Here is a 22,645-nt window from a genome sequence, read left to right on the forward strand (position 1 = left end):
ATGACAGAAGACACCACCACAAAAAGAAACCATTAATAACGTCATAAAAACTGAAAGAAACGAACATCCCCGACACCACACATTATGACAGGAGACACCACTGCAAAGGGAGGAGACCGTTAGCAATGCCATTCAGGCTAATAACGTCACTTGTTGACTCAATGAGAGAAGCAATGGATACACACTGTAGATATAGAATTACTGGCAATTTTAGAATCTATTTTTTATTTTTTTATGAAGACACACACACACACACACACACACACACACACACACAGAGAGAGAAACCAAATCTGACATCCCCCTGGACACCACACGTTATAGTGACAAATGACACCACAGCAAAGGGAGACCGTTACGTCAATGAGAACGTAACGGTGAGAACGTCAATGGACTTCTCCCTCACAACGTCAGAGTTAACTGTACTGAAAATGGGGGGGGGGGGGGGTAAACATAACTAACAATAACAGCTGGTGTACATACTTACAGACAGAACATCATACAACTACGAGAATTGCCTGGCCTAGAACTGAATAACAATCTGCGCAAGGCTACTCTCTGGGTGGAACGCTAACACACAGCCTGTATAGCTAGCTGGTTGTGGGGGGTCTGGGTGGAATACTAACCCACAGCCTGTATAGTTAGCTGGTTGTGGGCGGTCTGGGTGGAATACTAACCCACAGCCTGTATAGCTAGCTGGTGGTGGGGGGTCTGGGTGGAATACTAACCCACAGCCTGTATAGCTAGCTGGTTGTGAGGGTGCCGGTGTCATGGTGGACTGCGATGAGTTAAGTTCATCCTGCAGGACTAGCAGCATGGACGGTAAACATAGCAGCACGCTATTTCCTGACCCCAAACCCCGTAAGGGGTCACCAATAGTCACGTTTTGACCCTGGAATGTAGATCCCCTCTCAGCTCTCAGGACGGCCTGACCAATAGGAAGACCCTCCCACCCCTCTCCAAACCCCCCCCCCTCTCTGTGTCAATAAGTTCAAGGGTACCTCTTCTACAGGTTTTGAAGTCAAAAGTCACTCGTAAGAGGAATGTAGCATTATTTTTTTCCTGGAAATAGGCTTACATCCGTGTTCGTAGACAGTTCCAAGATGGGAAAGTATTTACAAGATGTTTCAGTTTGTCATTTATATCTAGTAGACACCTGGTTATAGCTTGGGGTCTGCAGAGTTACATTTGGACTGGTTTATACTTATTTACACTAGGTGATAAAATACCAGTTTATCCAATGTAGATCCCCTCTCAGCTCTCAAGACTCTCCTACCCCTCTCTAATCCCCCTCTCTACAGTAGGTCATTGAGTTCAAGGGAGTTTAAGTTTTGACGGAAGGGGAATGCAGCTTTTTTTCCTGGAAATAGGCTTACGTCGGTTCATAGACCACAGTTCCCAACATGTGGAGGTGTTCCCAACATGTGGAGGTGTTCCCAACATGTGGAGGTGTTCCCAACATGTGGAGGTGTTCCCAACATGTGGAGGTGTTCCCAACATGTGGAGGTGTTCCCAACATGTGGAGGTGTTCCCAACATGTGGAGGTGTTCCCAACATGTGGAGGTGTTTAAAACATGTGGAGCTGTTTAAAACATGGAGGTATTTACAACATGTGGAGATATTTACAACATGTGGACGTGTTTACAACATGTGGAGGTTTTTACAACATGTGGACGTGTTTACAACATGTGGAGATATTTACAACATGTGGAGATGTTTACAACATGTGGAGATATTTACAACATGTGGAGATGTTTACAACATGTGGACGTGTTTACAACATGTGGACGTGTTTACAACATGTGGACGTGTTTACAACATGTGGACGTGTTTACAACATGTGGACGTGTTTACAACATGTGGACGTGTTTACAAGATGTGAGGGATGTGGAGGTGTTTACAACATGTGGACGTGTTTACAAGATGTGGACGTGTTTACAAGATGTGAGGGATGTGGAGGTGTTTACAACATGTGGAGGTGTTTACAAGATGTGGACGTGTTTACAAGATGTGAGAGATGTGGAGGTGTTTACAACATGTGGAGGTGTTTACAAGATGTGAAGGATGTGGAGGTGTTTACAAGATGTGGAGGTGTTTACAAGATGTGGAGGTGTTTACAAGATGTGAAGGATGTGGAGGTGTTTACGAGATGTGGAGGTGCTTACAAGATTACGTGAAGGTATTTACCATATACAGTATATCTATTATAGTAGATGCATTGTAAAAAAACATGTTTTTTTTTACATAGCCAGGTCTGTATTTAGATCAAATGTAGATTTGTTTATGCTAGTTTATACTACACTGAAGAAAAATATAAACGCAACATGTAACAATTTCTAAGATTTTACTGAGTTACAGTTCATATAAGGAAATCAGAAATTAGTAAATAAATAAATTAGGCCCTAATCTATGGATTTCACGACTGGGAATACAGACATGTATCATAGACACCTAAAAAAAAGTAGAGGCGTGGATCAGAAAACCAGTCAGTATCTGGTGTGACCACCATTTGCCTCATGCAGCGCTGCACATCTCCATAGAGTTGATCAGGCTGTTGATTGTGGCCTTTGGAATGTTGTCCCACTCCTCTTCAATGGCTGTGCAAAGTTACTGGATGTTGGATGGAACACGCTGTCGTACACGTCGATCCAGAGCATTCCCAAACATGCTCAATGGGTTACATGTCTGGTGAGTATGCAGGCCATGTAAGAACTAGGACATTTCCAGCTTCCAGGAACTGTGTACAGGTCCTTGGGGCTATGTAATATAATGTTGAAACATGAGGCGTTGGCGGTGGATGAATGGCACGACAACGGGCATCAGGATCTCATCACAGTATCTCTGTGCATTCAAATTGCCATTGATAAAGGCAATTGTATTTGTTGTCCGTAACTTATGCCTGCCCATACCATAACCCCACCGCCACCATGGGGCACTCTGTTCACAACATTAACATTAGCAAACCGTTCTCCCACACGACACCATACATGCTGTCTGCCATCTGCCCGGTACAGTTGAAACCAAGATTCATCCATGAAGAGCACACTTCTCCAGTGTGCCAGTGGCCATCTAAGGCCGAGCATTTGCCCACTGAAGTCGGTTACGATGCCAAACTGCAGTCAAGTCAAGACCCTGGTGAGAACGAGGGAGCACGCAGATGAGCTTCCCTCGGTTTCTGACAGTTTGTGGAGAAATTATTCAGCTGTGCAAACCCACAGTTTCATCAGCTGTCCAGGTGGCTGGTCTCAGATGATCCCGCAGGGGAAGAAGCCCGGATGTAGAGGTCCTGGGCTGGAGTGGTTAAACATGGTCTGTGGTTGTGATGCCGGTCGGAAACACCCTTCAAAATGCTCTAAAACAACGTTGGAAGCAGCTTATGGTAGAGAAATTAACATTCAATTATCTGGCAACAACTTTGGTAGACATTCCTGCAGTCAGCATGCCAATTGCACGCTCCTTCAAAACTTGAGACATCTGTGGCATTGTGTTGTGTGAGAAAACTGCACATTTTAGAGTGGCCTTTTATTGTCCCCAGGACAAGGTGCACCTATGTAAAGATCAGGCTCTTTAACCAGCCTGGGATCTTTTATATCAGCTAATGAAACATGGGTCCAGCACTTTACATGTTGCGTTTATATTTTTGTTCAGTATAGTTTATGATAATGAAATACTAGTTTATCAATGGGAGAGAAAAGAGGGAGGTCCTCTGAGAATACCTTGGCTGGTATTGGCATTGAGAAACCCATAAACACCTACAGTAACCTGGGCCATTCATCAACATCTCAGAGTAGGAGTTCTGATCTAGGATCAGTTAAAAAAAAAAATTAATCATAATGAATAAGATTACATGGACAAGGGGGGACCTGATCCTAGACCAGCACTCCTACCCAGGGACACAGACTTTTGGACATAAACATGACCTTATATAACACCCAAAGCACAAACCTGTTCTGTTGATTTAATGTTTTTTTTTACAACTGTTCTGTTGATTGCAAAAAAAATACACCCCCCCCCCCAAAAAAAAATGTACATTTAAAAAGTCTGGACTGGAACCAAATTATGAATTTGGAACCAAATTATGAAAACAACCATTTTTCTAAAGCTATGCTGGCCTAGAAGGTTGGATGCTTCTACACCTGCATGGCTTGCTGTTTGGGGTTTTAGGTTGGGTTTCTGTACAGCACTTTGTGACATTAGCTGATGCAAGAAGGGCTTTATAAATACATTAGATTGATTGATAAAACGTGAGCATGCATTTTATTCCAATCAACCTCCAAAGAGCTAAACTATAGGTTATTTTTCACCTGGCTGTTTCTGTCTTCGAAACAAGACCACACACGCACGCACATACTTACACACACACACAATCATCTGTGTGTGTGTGTGTGAGTGCGCGTGTGAGTATATGCGTTTGAGTATATGCGTGTGTAAGATTCCCTCACCTGCGAGAGGAGGTCCGGTCAGACAGCCAAGGCCTACGAAGAACATAGAGAATCCCATGGAGTTGTTGAGTTTTTCTTGTCCTACCAGGTCCACCTGAGAAGGAAATGAACCCAGAAACATTTGTCCTGACTAACTAGTCTGTGTTACTAAACTAGGAACACAGCATAGAACATGTACATCAAAACAGGCACACAAATTTGCATTGTGAATCGAACATATATATATATATATTTTTTTTTTTTACTTGTATCTACACCACTTGACTTTTTCCACATTTTGTTGTGTTACTGCCTGAATTTAGACCCCCTGCGATATGCAACTTTTCAGGGAAGTGAGGAACCAATATACTCAGTCAGTTAGGAAAGCTAAGGTTAGCTTTTTCAAACAGAAATTTGCATCCTGTAGCACTAACTCCAAAAGGTTCTGGGACACTGTAAAATCCGTGGAGAATAGGAACACCTCCTCCCAGCTGCCCACTGCACTGAGGTTAGGTAGCACCCCCCAAAAAATACAAAATAAACCTACAACAGGGTAGCTCTCCAGGAACAGGGTAGGAGTCACAACCTACAACAGGGTAGCTCTCCAGGAACAGGGTAGGAGTAAAAACCTACAACAGGGTAGCTCTCCAGGAACAGGGTTGGAGTCACAACCTACAACAGGGTAGCTCTCCAGGAACAGGGTTGGAGTAAAAACCTACAATAGGGTAGCTCTCCAGGAACAGGGTTGGAGAGCCCTGGTATGTGGTGTACTGTCACAGCGATAAGAAGAGTGGGTCCATGCATTTATATTTGAGTAATTTAGCATTTATCCAGTGCGACTTACAGTAGTGAGTGCATACATTTTGAGACTGAACCACAAGGGACCATGCCACTGCTTGAGGTGAGCACTGTGCCACTGCTTGAGGTAACCTCCTCCCACTACATCACTTAGTTAACACACACACACCTCGGACGATTTTATCGCAAACAACTTACAGTCCTCTAGCCTCAATATTTCCCATCATATGTTACCTACAATCATCTATTAAATCACACAATATGACTAGAGGAATTAAAGACTAGTGAAATTAAAGACTAGAGACATTAAAAACTAGAGACATTAAAGACTAGAGACATTAAAAACTAGAGGCATTAAAGACTTGAGACATTAAAGACTAGAGACATTAAAGACTAGAGACATTAAAGACTAGAGACATGAAAAACTAGAGGCATTAAAGACTAGAGACATTAAAAACTAGAGACATTAAAGATTAGAGACATTAAAGACTAGAGACATTAAAAACTAGAGACATTAAAAACTAGAGACATTAAAGATTAGAGACATTAAAGACTAGAGACATTAAAGATTAGAGACTGTCATGCTCGTCATAAAGATGAGACCAAGGCGCAGCGTAAGTAGAGTTCCACATGTTTTTAATCAAACCGAAACTCAGCAAAACAAACAAGCACAAACGAAACGTGAAGCTATACGAATAGTGCAGACAGGCAACTAAACATAGAACAAGATCCCACAAACACCAAAAAGAAAATGGCTACCTATATATGATCCCCAATCAGAGACAACGATAAACAGCTGTCTCTGATTGGGAACCATATCAGGCGAACATAGAATTACAAAAACCCCTAGACATACAAAACCCTAGACATACAAAACCCTAGACAATACAAAAACCCTAGACAATACAAAAACCCTAGACAATACAAAACTAGCGTACCCACCCTAGTCACACCCTGACCTAACCAAAATATAAAGAAAACAGAGATATCCCAGGTCAGGGCGTGACAGAGTCATTAAAAACTAGAGGAATTAAAGACTAGAGGCATCAAAGACTACATGCATCAAAGACTATATGCATCAAAGACTATATGCATCAAAGACTATATGCATCAAAGACTATATGCATCAAAGACTATATGCATCAAAGTCTAGAGACATTAAAGACTAGAGACATTAAAGACTAGAGACATTAAAGACTAGAGGAATCAAAGACTAGAGGCATCAAAGACTAGAGACATTAAAGACTAGAGACATTAAAGACTAGAGGCATTAAAGTGTCATGACTTCTATTCTGAACTGGTTTGAAGGACGTAGTTAAGAGGTACAAGAGCATGATGACTGTTGGCTGACTTGTGTGTTTCATACACTTGCTTTTTTGCTTTGTCTGAGTGTGTTTGACTGGGAGTGAGGTGAAGTAACAGACCCCATCTACAGATGTCCTAGACTGGTATCAGTCCACACACACATTCTCCCTCTCATATCACTCCACATGTCCAAGGCCACACACACACACACACACACAAACTCCGCTCAATGGCTGGATTGTGTGAAACAGCATAGGTCAGCAAAACAGTGATCAGATCCTTCAAAGACCCTGTTCCCGAATGGTTGGTCAGCTATTTTAAAAAGACGTATCTCTATCAATAGATATCACTAGTGCTGCATTCTAATCAGAAAACTTTATTACCATGGAACAAATTTTACTAGCAATTTCTCTCAAGAAATCTCTCTCTTATCTCCCCTAATTGGTTATTTTAGGTATCTTCATTGATTGGTATCTAAGTTACCTTGAAAGAAAATAAGAATTTGCACACTTTTGCCAGTATCAAAAGCGTGCGGCAGGGTAGCCTAGTGGTTAGAGCGTTGGACTAGTAACCTGGAGGTTGCAAGTTCAAACCCCTGAGCTGACAAGGTACAAAACTGTCGTCAGTTTTGTACCTTGTCAACTCGGGGATTTGAACTTGCAACCTTCTGGTCTAATAGAAAATCAATACCCTTTTTTTTCTCCTTCCAATTCTTGAATTGGAATTTCAGTTAATTTCCTGAATTGACTGACTGAAATTCTTCAGCCAGATCCCAACCTAGGACCCGCAGTAGCCATGTAACCGCAGCAGAAGATGGCTTAATAGACAAAACACTGGTATATGTTCAGGCTTGTGCCTTGTGTAGTGTGTGATTCTTACCAGGACAGGCAGTAGCAGTGCCATGTAGCCGCCACAGAAGATGGCAAAGAAGACAGCGTAAACCATGAGCAGGATGTAGGTGTTAGCCAGCGGGGCAAACAGGTTGACCACTCCACACAGGATCAGGTAGGCCTTGTGGTAGTGGTACTTATGGAACAGGTTCTTATCCGCTAGCCAACCAGAGCCTAGCTGGGCTATAGTCTCTGTGATACCTGGAGGGAGAAGGAGAAGGAGAGGTAAAAGGAGGGGGAGAAGAAGAGGGAGAGGGAAAAGAGGAGGTAGAGAGAAAGAAAGGGGAGGGAGAAGAAGAGGGAGAGGGAAAAGAGGAGGTAGAGAGAAAGAAATGGGGAGGGAGAAGAAGAGGGAGAGGGAAAAGAGGAGGTAGAGAGAGAAAGAAAGGGGGAGGGAGAAGAAGAGGGAGAGGGAAAAGAGGAGGTAGAGAGAGAAAGAAAGGGGGAGGGAGAAGAAGAGGGAGAGGGAAAAGAGGAGGCAGAGAGAGAAAGAAAGGGGGAGGGAGAAGGAGAGCAGGAGAGGGGGAAGGAGAGGGAGAAGAGAGAGAAGGAGAGGTGGGAGAGAGGGAGAGGCACAGACATAACAAGTCCCTTTAGCAAAATGCAGAGTTGGGGAAGCTTCTCTGAAAATAGAGTTTACCAAGCTACCAAATACTTCTCACTGGACGAAGTTATGCTACACCAAAGCTATCTTTAAGGAGCATATAGTTTACTGAGCTAAAGCTACTTTGAAAAAGTAGTTCACTACATCCAAACTACAGTGAACAAAAATATAAACCCAACAAGCAACAATTTCAAAGATGTTACTTCCAGTTCATAGTTCAGGAAATCAGTCAATTGAAATAAATTAATTCATCGTTAAGCTCCCGAGTGGCACAGCCATCTAAGGCACTGCATCTCAGTGCTAGAGGCGTCACTACAGACACCCTGGTTCTAATCCAGGCTGTATCACAGCCGGCCGTGATTGGGAATCCCATAGGGCGGCACACAATTGGCCCAGCGACGTTAGGGTTTGGCTGGTGTAGGCTGTCATTGTAAATAAGAATTTGTTCTCACTTGCCTGATTAAATAAATAAATAATAATATATGGATTTCACATGACTGGGAATGCAGATGTGCATCTGTTGAACACAGATACTTAAAATAAAAGGTAGGGCAGTGGATTAGAACATCAGTCGGTATCTAGTGTGACATATCTCCTTCGCATAGAGTTGATCAGGCTGTTGATTGTGGGCTGTGAAATGTTGTCCCACTCCTCTTCGAATGGCTGTGCGAAGTTGCTGGATATTGGCTGGAACTGGAATACGCTGTCGTACAAGTCGATCCAGAGCATCCCAAACATGCTCAATGGGTCACATGTCTGAGTATGCAGGCCATGGAAGAACTGGGACATTTTCAGATTCCAGGAATTGTGTACAGATCCTTGCAAGATGGGGCCGTGCATTATCATGCTGAAACATGAGGTGATGGTGGCGGATGAATGGCAAAACAATGGGCCTCAGAATCTCATCACGGTATCTTTGTGCATTCAAATTGCCATCGATAAAATGCAATAGTGTTCATTGTCCGTAGCTTATTCCTGCCTATACCATAACCCCATCGCCACCATGGGGCACTCTGTTCACAAAGTTAACATCAGCAAACCGCTCGCCACCATGGGGCACTCTGTTCACAAAGTTAACATCAGCAAACCGCTCGCCACCATGGGGCACTCTGTTCACAAAGTTAACATCAGCAAACCACTCGCCACCATGGGGCACTCTGTTCACAAAGTTAACATCAGCAAACCGCTCGCCACCATGGGGCACTCTGTTCACAAAGTTAACATCAGCAAACCGCTCCCCACCATGGGGCACTCTGTTCACAAAGTTAACATCAGCAAACCGCTCGCCCACACGACACCACGCTGTCTGCCATCTGCCCGGTATAGTTGAAATCAGGATCATTCCGTGAAGAGCTCACTTATCCAGCATGACAGTGGTCATCAAAAGGTGAGCATTTGCCCACTGAAGTCAGCTACGAGGCCGAAGTGTAGTCAGGTCAAGACCCTGGTGAGAACGATGAGCACGCAGATGAGCTTCCCTGAGATTTGTGCATCATCAGCTGTCCAGGTGGCTGGTCTCAGACGATCCCTTCAGGCGAAGAAGCCAGATGTGAAGGTTCTAGGCTGGCGTGGTTACACGTGGTCTGCGGTTGTGAGGCCGCTTGGACATACTACCAAGTTCTCTAAAATGACATTGAAGGCAGCGTATGGTAGAGAAATGAACATTAAATTCTCTGGACACAGCTCTGGTGGACATTCCTGCAGTCAGCATGCCAATTGCACACTCCCTCAAAACTTGAGACATCTGTGGCATTGTGTTGTGTGACAAAACTACAAATTTTAGAGTGGACTTTTATTCTCCCCAGCACAAGGTGCACCTGTGTAGTGATCATGCTGTTTAATCAGCTTCTTGATATGCCACACCTGTCAGGTGGATGGATTATCTTGGCAAAAGAGAAATGCTCACTAACAGGGATGTAAACAAATGTGTGCAATTTTGGGGGTGAGAACTAAGCTTTTTGCTTGTATGGAACATTCTTTGGATCTTTTATTTCAGCTCATTAAACATGAAACAAAACTTTACATGTTACGTTTATATTTTTGTTAATTGAAAAATTATATGTAAATCTGAAATGTAATGGACTACAAATTGCAAAAACAGATCACTCTGAAGTTAGATGTTAACAGAATGTGTAATCTAGCATACTAAACACTAAAAATGTGTTTCAAGTGAGAGATATTCTTTATAAATACTTCTCAAATATTTTATTTTGGCAAAACAGTAGTGTGTAGTTCCAGTAGTTAGCTACACCGCTTCATGGTAAAACAGTAGTCTGTAGTTCCAGTAGTTAGCTACACCGCTACATGGTAAAACAGTAGTGTGTAGTTCCAGTAGTTAGCTACACCGCTACATGGTAAAACAGTAGTGTGTAGTTCCAGTAGTTAGCTACACCGCTACATGGTAAAACAGTAGTGTGTAGTTCCAGTAGTTAGCTACACCGCTTCATGGTAAAACAGTAGTCTGTAGTTCCAGTAGTTAGCTACACCGCTACATGGTAAAACAGTAGTGTGTAGTTCCAGGAGTTAGCTACACGGTAAAACAGTAGTGTGTAGTTCCAGTAGTTAGCTACTCCGCTACATGGTAAAACAGTAGTGTGTAGTTCCAGTAGTTAGCTACACCGCTTCATGGTAAAACAGTAGTGTGTAGTTCCAGTAGTTAGCTACACCGCTACATGGTAAAACAGTAGTGTGTAGTTCCAGTAGTTAGCTACACCGCTACATGGTAAAACAGTAGTGTGTAGTTCCAGTAGTTAGCTACACTGCTACATGGTAAAAAAGATTAACTAATTAAAATGTAGTCATGAATATAACTACTGTTCTATGAAGGAGGGAACGAGGTATAACATACTATGCAGCCCTACTGTCAGGACCCGGTTACGAACCTGGGTCTCCGGAGTGAGAAACAGTCACTTAACCAACTGAGCCACGAATAGTCAGCAGAACCCAGAAGATGAGGCAAACACAGCAGTACTTAAGACGGTGTATTTAATAAAGTAAAAAGGAGAAGTCCTTAAATACAAAAATGGCAAATCCAAAAGGTGGTAGGAATAGCACAAAAAAGCCTCAAGAGACACTCAAAAACAAAAACAGAATTCCACAAGAGCTTCCACCGGAATCGACAAGAATACACAGAACACTAGGGCTGGGTGCTAACATACAAACACAGAGCACAGAACTGAGGGAAACTAAGGGTTTAAATACAATCAGGGGAAACGAGGCACAGGTGCAAATAATAATGGGGAACAAGGGAAAAACATAAGGTCAAAAAGCACAATGGGGGCATCTAGTGACCAAAACCCGGAACAACCCTGGCCAAATCCTGACAGAATCCCCCCCCTAGGAACGGCTCCTGACGTTCCTACCAGCTCTATCAGGGTGGAGGGCCCTGAACTGACGAATGAGGTCAGGGTCCAGGATGTCTTTGGCAGGAACCCAGGAGCGCTCCTCGGGACCGTAGCCTTCCCAGTCCACCAGATACTGCCAGGACCGCTGCACCCGGCGGGAATCCAGTATCCGATGGACGGTATAAGCCGGCTGGCCTCCAATGACACGAGGCGGAGGGGGAGGTCTGTCTGCCGGGACAAGGGGAGAAAAAACAACAGGTTTTAACAATGAAATGTGAAATGTGGGATTAATCTTAAGGGATCTGGGTAAGTGTAGGCGATAAGAAACTGGGTTAACTCTCCTGGCAACCTTGAAGGGACCAATGTATTTTTGGGACAGCTTGCGAGACTCCACCCGTAGAGGTAAGTCTCTTGTGGAGAGCCAGACTCTCTGGCCGGGGCGCAGGGTAGGCCCGGGACGGCGACGTCTGTTGGCTTGTTGTTGGTACCTCTGTGAGGAACGCATAAGATTAAGACGGGTCTTCCTCCACATAAGCCGACAGCGTCTGACGAACTTCAAGGCTGAAGGCACTCTGACTTCTGCCTCCTGGTCCGGGAACAATGGAGGAGCATAGCCAAACTGACACTCGTGCGGGGACATACCAGTGGAGGAGGAGCGCAAGGTGTTGTGCGCGTATTCGGCCCAAACAATAAAGGATGACCATGTGGACGGGTTGTCACGAGTCATACATCGGAGGGTGGTTTCCAGCTCCTGATTCATCCTCTCTGTTTGGCCGTTGGACTCCGGATGGTACCCTGAAGATAGACTGGCAGAAGCCCCCATGAGTTGGCAGAAGGCCTTCCAAAACCTTGAGGCGAACTGGGGACCTCTGTCAGAAACCATATCTTGAGGAATGCCGAAGACTCGGAACACATGATTAATTACCAACTCAGCCGTTTCCTTGGCAGAAGGTAACTTAGTCAGAGGGACGAACCTGGCCGCCTTTGAAAACCTGTCGATTATGACTAGGATAGTAGTATTGCCATGGGATGGAGGAAGTCCAGTAATAAAGTCCAATGAGATATGGGACCAGGGTCTGTGGGGAACAGGTAAAGGGTGAAGGAGTCCTTGAGGGCGGAGGTGAGAAGATTTGCCCTGGCAGCACACGGGACAGGCATTGACGAAAGTGGCAACGTCTTCTCTTATGGTAGGCCACCAGAACTTACGCTGGATGAACTCCAAGGTGCGACCTACGCCCGGATGACAGGTGAGGCGAGAGGAGTGCCCCCACAGAAGGACCTGAGTCCTCACTGCCTTGGGGACAAACAACCGATTGGCAGGACCTCCTTTCGGGTCCGGTTCGCTAGCTTGAGCACGTCTCACGGTATCCTCAACTTGCCACGAGATCGGAGCCACAATCTTAGCAGCAGGAAGGACAGGCATGTCCGTGTCATCTCGAATGGCAGGAGCGTAGACTCGGGACAGGGCATCCGGTTTGAGATTCTTCGACCCGGGCCGATAGGTGAGGATAAACTGTAATCGATTGAAGAAAAGAGACCATCTAGCTTGTCTAGAGTTCAACCGCTTCGCCTGCTGGATATACTCCAGATTTTTGTGGTCCGTAAGCACTTGAAACGGGTGAGAAGCCCAGGGAATGCACACTGTTCCATACAAGCAAATAACGTGCCAGGTTTAGCAGAGAGAGAGGCCGTGTCCCTCCCTGCCTGTTGATGTACGCCACCACCGTCCTGTTGTCTATCAGACCCAATAACCTCAGGCACAAGTAAAAAAGGCACAGAGTGCACCAGCTAAAACCGTGCCAGACAGAGCCGTAATGTGACACTCCTCTGTTGGGAAAAAAATGCATGATTCAGAACTGAGTCCAGAACGAGACCCAAAAAACTAAATTCGCCGAGCTGTAGTCAAACAACTTTTGTTGTCATTCACTATGAACCCCAGTGAATGAATAAAGGGAATCTGAACTGCAGCATGGGATCTCAATCTGTTCCCTCGACTCCACTACAACCAGCCAATCATCCAGGTAGGCCAACACTCTGATCCCCTGGCACCGCATCGGTGCCAAAGCCACCCATGGAGATGGGGAGGATGTATAACACATGAATATACGCATCCTTCAGATATATGTGAACCAATCGCTGGGACGTACCGACTGCAATAGCCGGCAAAGTGTGAGCCTTTAAAACTTGCAACCTTGAGGTGCTTGTCCAGGATGGGACGCAACGTTCCATTGCTCTTGGGAACTAAGAAGTACCGGCTATACCAGCCGCTCTGTACTTCTGACACAGAGGCCACCCGAATAGCCTGCTTTTAAAGGTGAGAGGAAATCTCCTCTCTCAAGACAGGTGCTAGGACGTCGGGGACAAATGACACAGATGCCACAAAAAGGAGGAGGATGCACAGCGAACTGCAGACTATAAAATGATCTCTGAATGTGCTACAGCAACGAAACCACTCTCTCCTGCTGCGTTATGTTAGGTTATATGGACTCCAGGCATACGCATTGTTAGTGGCTTAAGTTGATGGACAGTCGGACGAGCGAATGAAATGGTAGGAGGGACATCCCGGCTTCAAGTCGTGTCAGAGTTCACATCCTGCTTCACACATGCATAAGATAAATACTCCTGTATCCGTGAGAAATCAGAGCTACCGCTCATTGCAAGCCATTTCCATCTACGGTGTCCACAGATTGATTTAGAAGTGAAAATGTTGGTCGGAACCGGTACCAGAACCACACAGTTCCCCTAAACAGAGGACTTACATAACGCGAATGTCTAGCAACTCAAATATTGCCTGTTCAAATCTCATCACGGACAACTTTAGCATTTCAGCTACTTTGCAACTACTTAGCATGTTAGCTAACCCTTCCCATAAAGGCGTCCACATTATTCCCAGCTGAAAACAGTTCTTCAATTCTTCAAAAGTGTTTTTACTCATTTAACGAGAGACATAATTTATGTACAGTTTTTCACTTGAGAAATACTGCACCAAACATCTTAGTTAGATCTAAAATTGCACGACTAAGATTTACTCAGTAAAAACTTCCTCTTCCTTTGTCTCGCTGAGTTAAAATCTAATTTTACTTATCACATGCTCCAGATACAACAGGTGTAGACTTTACAGTGAAAGGCTTGCTTATGGACCTTTCCCAACAGTCTAGAGTTAACAAATAATAATAAAGAATTCAATAAATTCAATAAAATACACAAGAATAGAGCAAAATACAGGTAGTACCAGTACCAGATCAATATGGAGCTATATACAGGGAGTACCAGTACCAGATCAATGTGGAGCTATATACAGGGAGTACCAGTACCAGATCAATGTGGAGCTATATACAGGGAGTACCAGTACCAGATTAATGTGGATCTATATACAGGGAGTACCAGATCAATGTAGAGCTATATACAGGGAGTACCAGTACCAGATCAATGTGGAGCTATATACAGGGAGTACCAGATCAATGTAGAGCTATATACAGGGAGTACAAGTACCAGATCAATGTGGAGCTGTGTACAGGGAGTACCAGTACCAGATCAATGTGGAGCTGTGTACAGAGAGTACCAGTACCATATCAATGTGGAGCTATATACAGGGAGTACAAGTACAAGATCAATGTAGAGCTATATACAAGGAGTACAAGTACCAATATCAATATGGAGCTATATACAGGGAGTACAAGTACCAGATCAATATGGAGCTATATACAGGGAGTACAAGTACCAGATCAATGTGGAGCTATATACAGGGAGTACAAGTACCAGATCAATATGGAGCTATATATTGGGAGTACCAGATCAATGTGGGGCTATATACAGGGAGTACAAGTACCAGATCAATATGGAGCTATATATTGGGAGTACCAGATCAATGTGGAGCTATATACAGGGAGTACCAGATCAATGTGAGCTATATACAGGGAGTACCAGATCAATGTGGAGCTATATACAGGGGTACCAGTGAGCTATATACAGATCAGATCAATGTGGAGCTATATACAGGGAGTACCAGATCAATGTGGAGCTATATACAGGGAGTACCAGATCAATGTGGAGCTATATACAGGGAGTACAAGTACCAGATCAATATGGAGCTATATATTGGGAGTACCAGATCAATGTGGAGCTATATACAGGGAGTACCAGATCAATGTGGAGCTATATATTGGGAGTACCAGGTCAATGTGGAGCTATATACAGGGAGTACTGGATAGATAATAATGAGAGTAAAATAAAGAACAGAGTAGCAGCAGCAAATGATGAGTGTAAAAGTGTGTGTGTGTCAGTGTACAGTTGAAGTTGGAAGTTTACATACACCTTAGCCAACTACATTTAAACTACATTTTTAACAATTCCTGACATTTAATCTAAGTAAAAATTCCCTGTTTTAGGTCAGTTAGGGTCACCACTTTATTTTAAGAATGTGAAATGTCAAAATGATAGTTGAGAGAATGATTTATTTCAGCTTTTATTTCTTTCATCACATTCCCAGTGGGTCAGAAGTTTACATACACTCAATTAGTATTTGGTAGCATTGCCTTTAAATTGTTTAACTTGGGTCAAACGTCTCGGGTAGCCTTCCACAAGCTTCCCACAATAAATTGGGTGAATTTTGGCCCATTCCTCCTGACTGAGCTGGTGTAACTAAGTCAGGTTTGTAGGCCTCCTCGCTCATACACGCTTTTCCAGTTCTGCCCACACATTTTCTATAGGTGTGAGGTCAGGGCTTTATGATGGCCACTCCAATACCTTGACTTTGTTGTCCTGGATATAGGGGGCGCTCTTTTAATTTGTGGATGAAAAACTTTCCCATTTTAAACAAGATATTTTGTCACGAAAAGATGCTCGACTATGCATATAATTGACAGCTTTGGAAAGAAAACACTCTGATGTTTCCAAAACTGCAAAGATATGTCTGTGAGTGCCAGGTGTTACAGGTGAAACCCAGATAAAAATCCAATCAGGAAGTGCTGCATTTTTTGAAACCGCCTCATGCCAATGACTCCTTATATGGCTGTGAAGGAGCTAGGAGTCAGCTTACGTTTTCCATGTTTTCCCCAAGGTGTCTGCAGCATTGTGCCGTCTTTTTAGGCATTTCCATTGGAGAATGGCTGTAAGAGACCATATAGAGCGAGTGGTCGCATGGTGTCTCCCGGAGAAAACCTTGCGTAAAATACTGTGGTAGCCATTTTTCCAATTGTTTCTTATGAGAAACCAACTGCGTCGACGGATATATTATTGAATACATATGTTAAAAACACCTTGAGGATGGATCCTAAACAATGTTTGCCGTGTTTCTGTCGATATTATGGAGTTAATTTTGAAAAAAGTTTGCCGTTGTAATGGTAGCATTTTCCGGTCGATTTCTCAGCCAAGCATGATGAACAAACGGGAGCTATTTTGCCTACAAAAATAATATTTTTGGAAAAAAGGAACATTTGCTATCTAACTGGGAGTCTCCTGAGTGAAAGCATCTGAAGTTCTTCAAAGGTAAATGATTTAATTTGGTTGCTTTTCTTATTTTCGTGAAAATGTTGCCTGCTGCCAGCAGGCATTTGGAAATTGCTCCCAAGGATGAACCAGACTTGTGGAGGTCTACAATTTTTCTGAGGTCTTGGCTGATTTCTTTTAACTTTCCAATGATGTCAAGCAAAAAGGCACTGAGTTTGAAAGTAGGCCTTGAAATACATCCAGAGGAACACCTCCAATTGACTCAAAATATGTCAATTAGCCTATTAGAAGCTTCGAAAGCCATGACATAATTTTCTGGAATTTTCCAAGCTGTATAAAGGCACAGTCAACTTAGTGTATGTAAACTTCTGACACTGGAATTGTGATACAGTGAATTATAAGTGAAATAATCTGTCTGTAAACAATTGTTGATGAAAATAGTCCGGTGGCGATTTCATTAATTGTTCTGCAGTTTCATGGCTTAGGGGTAGAAGCTGTTGAGGAGCCTTTTGGTCCTAGATTTGGTGCTCTGGTACTGCTTGCCATGCGGTAGCAGAGAGAACAGTCTTTGACTTGGGTGACTGGAGTCTCTGACAATTTTATGGGCTTTCCTCTGACACCGCCTGTTATATAAGTCTTGGATGGCCGGAAGCTTGGCCCCAGTGATGTACTAGGCCGTACGCAGGGACCCTCTGTAGCGCCTTGCGGTCAGATGTCGAGCAGTTGCCGTGCCAGGCGGTGATGCAACAGGTCAGGATGCTCTCGATGGTGCAGCTGTGGAACCTTTTGAGGATCTGGGGAACCATGCCAAATTTTTTCAGTCTCCTGAGGGGAAAAGGTGTTGTCGTGCCCTCTGTGCCTGTGTGGCTCAGTCGGTAGAGCATGGCGCTTGCAACGCCAAGCGTCGTGGGTTCGATTCCCGCTGGGGCCACCCATATGTAAAAGTAGTGGCCCCAGCCGACTTGTAAGTCGCTTTGGACAAAAGCGTCTGCTAAATGGGATTTATTATTTATTATTATTATTACGACTGTCTTGGTATGTTTGGACCATGTTAGTGCATTGGTGATGTGGACACCAAGGAACTTGAAACTCTCGACCCGCTCCACTAAAGCCCTGTTGATGTTAATGGGGACCTGTTCGGCCCACTTTTTCCTGTAGTCCACAATCAGCTCCTTTGTCTTGCTCACATTGAGGGAAAGGTTGCTCTCCTGGCACCACACTGCCAGTTCTCTGACCTCCTCCCTATAGGCCGTATAATTTTTTTGTCTGTGACCAGGCCTACCGCTGTTGTGTCATCAGCAAACTTAATGATGGTGTTGGAAGTCGTATTTGGTCACACAGTCGTTGGTGAACAGGGAGGACATGACGGTACAAAGTAAACACCCCTGAGGGGCCCCAGTGTTAAGGATCAGCGTGGCAGATGTGTTGTTGCCTACTCTTACCACCTGGGGGCAGCCCAGCGGCTTTGTGAATGTTGACCTTTGACCTTTGTTCACATCGGCTACCATGAACGTTACCACACAGTCATCCAGAACAGCTGGTGCTCTCATGCATGCTTCAGTGTTGCTTGCCTTGAAGCGAGCATAAAAGACATTTAGCTCATCTGGTAGGCTCGCGTCACTGGGCAGCTCGTGTCTGAGTTTCTCTTTGAAGTCCGACGAGCGTCGGAGCCGGTGTAGAAGAATTCAATCTTAATCCTGCATTGACGCTTTGCTTGTTTGATTGTTCGTATGAGGGCATAGCAGGATTTCTTATACGCGTCCGGATTAGTCTCCCACTCCTTGAAAGTGGCAGCTCTAGCCTTTAGCTCGATGCGGATGTTGCCTGTAATCCATGGAGAATAGAATCAGGAGGATATAATTATGGTCAGAATTGCCAAATGGAGGGTGGGGAGAGCTTTGTATGCATCTCTATGTAAATCTGGTATAGGATTTTCTTTCCTCTGGTTGCACATGTGACATGCTGGTAAAAATTTGGTAAAACTGATTTAAGTTTGCCTGCATTAAAGTCTCCGGCCACTAGGAGCGCTGCTTCTGGATGAGCATTTTCTTGTTTGCTAATGCGGAATACAGCTCATTGAGTGCAGTCTTAGTGCCAGCATCAGTCTGTGGTGGTAAATAGACAGCTACAAAAAATATAGATGAAAACTATCAGGTAGATAGTGTGATCTACAGATTATCATGAGTTACTCTACCTCAGGCAAGAAATACCTCAAGACCTTAATATTGACAAATAGACACACAACACCACCCCTCGTCTTACCAGACGTAGCTGTTCTGTCCTGCCAAAACACAGAGAATCCAGGCAGCTGAATATTATCCTTATCGTCGCTCAACCATGATTCTGTGAAACAAAATATATTTTTCAATGTCCTGTTAGGATATTCTCGAGCGGAGATTCTAGTTTATTTTCCAGTGATTGCACGTTGGCCAATAGAACGGATGGTAGAAGCAGGTTACCCACTCCCTGACGAATTCTCACAAGACACCCCGATCTCCTTGTATTTCTGTCTTCTCTTCACACAAATGACGGGGATTTGGGCCTGGTCTTGGAGGATCAGTATATCATTCATGTCGGACTCATTAAAGAAAAAATGTTTGTTAAGTTTGAGTTTAGTAACCAGTTTTCTGACATTCATACGCTCTTTTCAGTCATAAGAGACCGTAGCAGCAACATTATGTACAAAATAAGTTAAACAATAAGAAAATAAAACACACAAAATAGCTCAATTGGTTAACCTCTCTGGGCAACCCGACGCGCTAGCGTCCCACCTTGCCAACAATAAATGCAAATGCGCTACGCCAAATGCTAATAGCACTCGTTAAAACTCAAACGTTCATTAAAACACACATGCAGGGTACTCAATGCAAGCTACACTCATTGTGAATCTAGCCAACAAGTCAGATTTTTAAAATGCTTTTCGGCCAAAGCATGAAAAGCTATTATCTGATAGCATGCAACACCCCGAAATACCTGAAGGGAACGTAAACAAAAGAATTAGCATAGCTGGCACTACACAAAACGCAGAAATAAAATATAAAACATTCATTACCTTTGACGAGCTTCTTTGTTGGCACTCCTATATATCCCATAAACATCACAATTGGGTCTTTTTTTCGATTAAATTGGTCCTTGTATACCCAAAATGTCCATTTATGAAGACTGTGTGATCCAGGAAAAACACTGTTTATAAATGCAACGTTATTTTTTTAAGTTAAAAAAGTTGCCTATAAACTTTGACAAAACACTTCAAACTACTTCTGTAATCCAACTTTAGGTATTAGTAAACGTTAATAAACGATCAAATTGATCACGGAGCGATCTGTATTCAATAGCAACAAGTTTGGAAAACGTAGTCTACTTTCCCCCTTCCATTTCTTCCTGCTGTGTACCCGACGAAAGGCTGTGCCTATTACTCATATGACCAAGGATTTAGCTGCATAGAAATCACAACACTGGCGACATCGTGTGCAAGCTGTAGGAACTGTAAGCCCGTCGTTATCTATTATACCTTGCAATAGACAATACAGAGACTGGCGGATTGATATTTTCTTTGTTGATTTTGTGATCAGGTTTCCTTGCGATTTTGACCACGAAACACGTTCTGTTATAGTCACAGACATCATTTAACCCGTTTTAGAAACTTCAGAGTGTTTTCTATGCACACATACTAATCATATGCATATACTATATTCCTGGCATGAGTAGCAGGACGTTGAAATGTTAAGCGATTTTTAACAGAATGTTGAAAAAAGTAGCCCGATCTCTAGCAGGTTTTAAGAGCCCGTAAAACGGTGCTATTATCCCCTCCGGCACCATTATTGTAGATGATTCTGTGCTTCCAACTTTGTGGAAACAGTTTGGGAAAGACCCTTTACTGTTTCCGCATGACAATTCCCTGTGCACAAAGCGAGGCCCATACAGAAATGGTTTGTAGAAATCGGTGTGGAAGAACTTGACTGGCCTGCACAGAGCCCTGACCTCAACCGCATCGAACACCTTTGGGATGAATTGGAACGTCGACTGAGAGCCAGACCTAAATCACCCACCATCAGTGCCCGACCTCACTAATGCTCGTGGCTGAATGGAAGCAAGTCCCCCGCAGCAATGATCCAACATCTAGTGGAAAGCCTTCCCAGAAGAGTGGAGGCTATTATAGCAGCAAAGGGGGACCCAACTCCATATTAATACCCATGATTTTGGAATAAGATGTCCAATGAGCAGGTGTCCACATACTGTTGGTCATGTAGTGTACATACAGAATAATACGAAATGCTCTGAGAACACGTTTCATAGCCAGGAAGGCGGAGCTTCCGGGGCGGACGGTTGGGCATGATTTCACTTTGCTTCAAGTGAATAGGACTCGTCTTTGACTCGTCGTAATTTGTTATAACCAGTGACCGACTGAAAGACAAATCTACCAAGGTTTGAATATTGTTCAACTACCAGCAAGGTACTGCAAAATGTTGTTTAATTAGCTACTCGTTGAACTACATGTAGTTATTTTTCTACAGATGTGATCTTCCTGTCTGGTTCTGTGTCCCCCTCCAGATTGTGCGGTGGAGGAGAGCTATACTTAGCCTTGTCTCACAGTAGTAAGTTGGTGATCTGTTGATATCCCTCTAGTGGTGTGGGGGCTATGCTTTGGCACAGTGGTGGGGTTATAATCTGCCTAGTTGGCCCTGTCTGGGGGTATTGTCATATGGGGTCACAGTGTCTCCCAACCCCCCTATGTCTCAGCCTCCAGTATCTATGATGCAATAGTCTATGTGCGGGGAGCTAGGGTCAGTCTGTTCTATCTGGTGTAATTCTCCTGTCTTATCTGGTGTCCTGTGAATTTAAGTATGCTCCCTCTAATTCTCTCTCCCCCACTCTCCCTCCCGTCCCGGAGGATCTGTGCCCTAAGGACCATGCCTCAGGACTACCTGGCCTGATGACTCCTGGCTGTCCCCAGTCCACCTGGTCATGCTGCTGCTCCAATTTCAACTGTTCTGCCTGCGGCTATAGAACCTTGACCTGTTCACCGGACGCGCTACCTTATCCTGGACCTGCTGTTTTTGACTCTCTCTCTCTACCACACCTGCTGTCTCAACCTCTGTATGACCCTGCTGGTCATCTATAAACGTTTGAACGTCTTGAAGAACAATCTGGCTTTAATGACAATGTAACCGGCACAGCTAGAAGAGGTCTGGCCTCCCCGCAGAGCCTGGTTCCTCTCTAGGTTTCTTCCTAGGTTCCTTTCTAGGTTCCTTTCTAGGGAGTTGTTCCTAGCCACCGTGCTTCTACATCTGCATTTCTTGCTGTTTGGGGTTGTAGGCTGTTTTTTTATAACACTTTGTGACATCTGCTGATGTAAAAAGGGCTATATAAATACATTAGATTGATTGTACGTTCTTGAACAGACTTTGATGTACATTCTCTCTCATTTGATGGGTGTGGCTTAATGCAATGAGTGATGTATTTTAAAGGGAGTGGCCATGGTGACTGCGTTCCCCAACCCACAACTCTACCCCTCTACCCCATTTTTCAAACTGTTTGTTCAGTAATTGAACCCTTTCCATTCAATTGAATGTTCCAGAACAAAAAATAAACGTACTGAATTCAGACCTTGTTTCAATCAAATCAGTAAATCAATCACCATGCCTTAATCTTTCTGAAGTATAGAATAACCCCTGCATGCCTGAGTGGGTGACCGAGAGCCAGACTAAGAGAGATAGACCAACCTTTATCTGAGAGAGAGAAAGACAGAGACATAGCAGCAGCAGTCTTCACACTGTGCTAAAACATGATGTGTGACATCTGGTGAATGATGAGGATGTATTAGTCTCCTCCCAC

The 22,645-nt window shown here is 43.9% G+C and overlaps 1 protein-coding gene across 1 annotated transcript in view; it reads right to left on the reverse strand.

The window, feature by feature from the left end:
* The window catches only part of slc16a4 (solute carrier family 16 member 4), an 85,419-nt gene that overhangs the window by 5,361 nt on the left and 57,413 nt on the right, over positions 1-22,645 (reverse strand). Inside the window, exons 8-9 of the mRNA XM_064922087.1 lie at positions 7,404-7,615; positions 4,443-4,536 (exon numbers count right to left, since the gene is read on the reverse strand). Coding sequence (XP_064778159.1) covers positions 4,443-4,536; positions 7,404-7,615 — 306 coding nt within the window. The remainder of the gene's footprint in view (positions 1-4,442; positions 4,537-7,403; positions 7,616-22,645) is intronic.

The sequence above is a fragment of the Oncorhynchus masou genome, chromosome 18 (assembly GCF_036934945.1).
Source record: "Oncorhynchus masou masou isolate Uvic2021 chromosome 18, UVic_Omas_1.1, whole genome shotgun sequence".
In the NCBI taxonomy this organism is placed as follows: domain Eukaryota; kingdom Metazoa; phylum Chordata; class Actinopteri; order Salmoniformes; family Salmonidae; genus Oncorhynchus; species Oncorhynchus masou.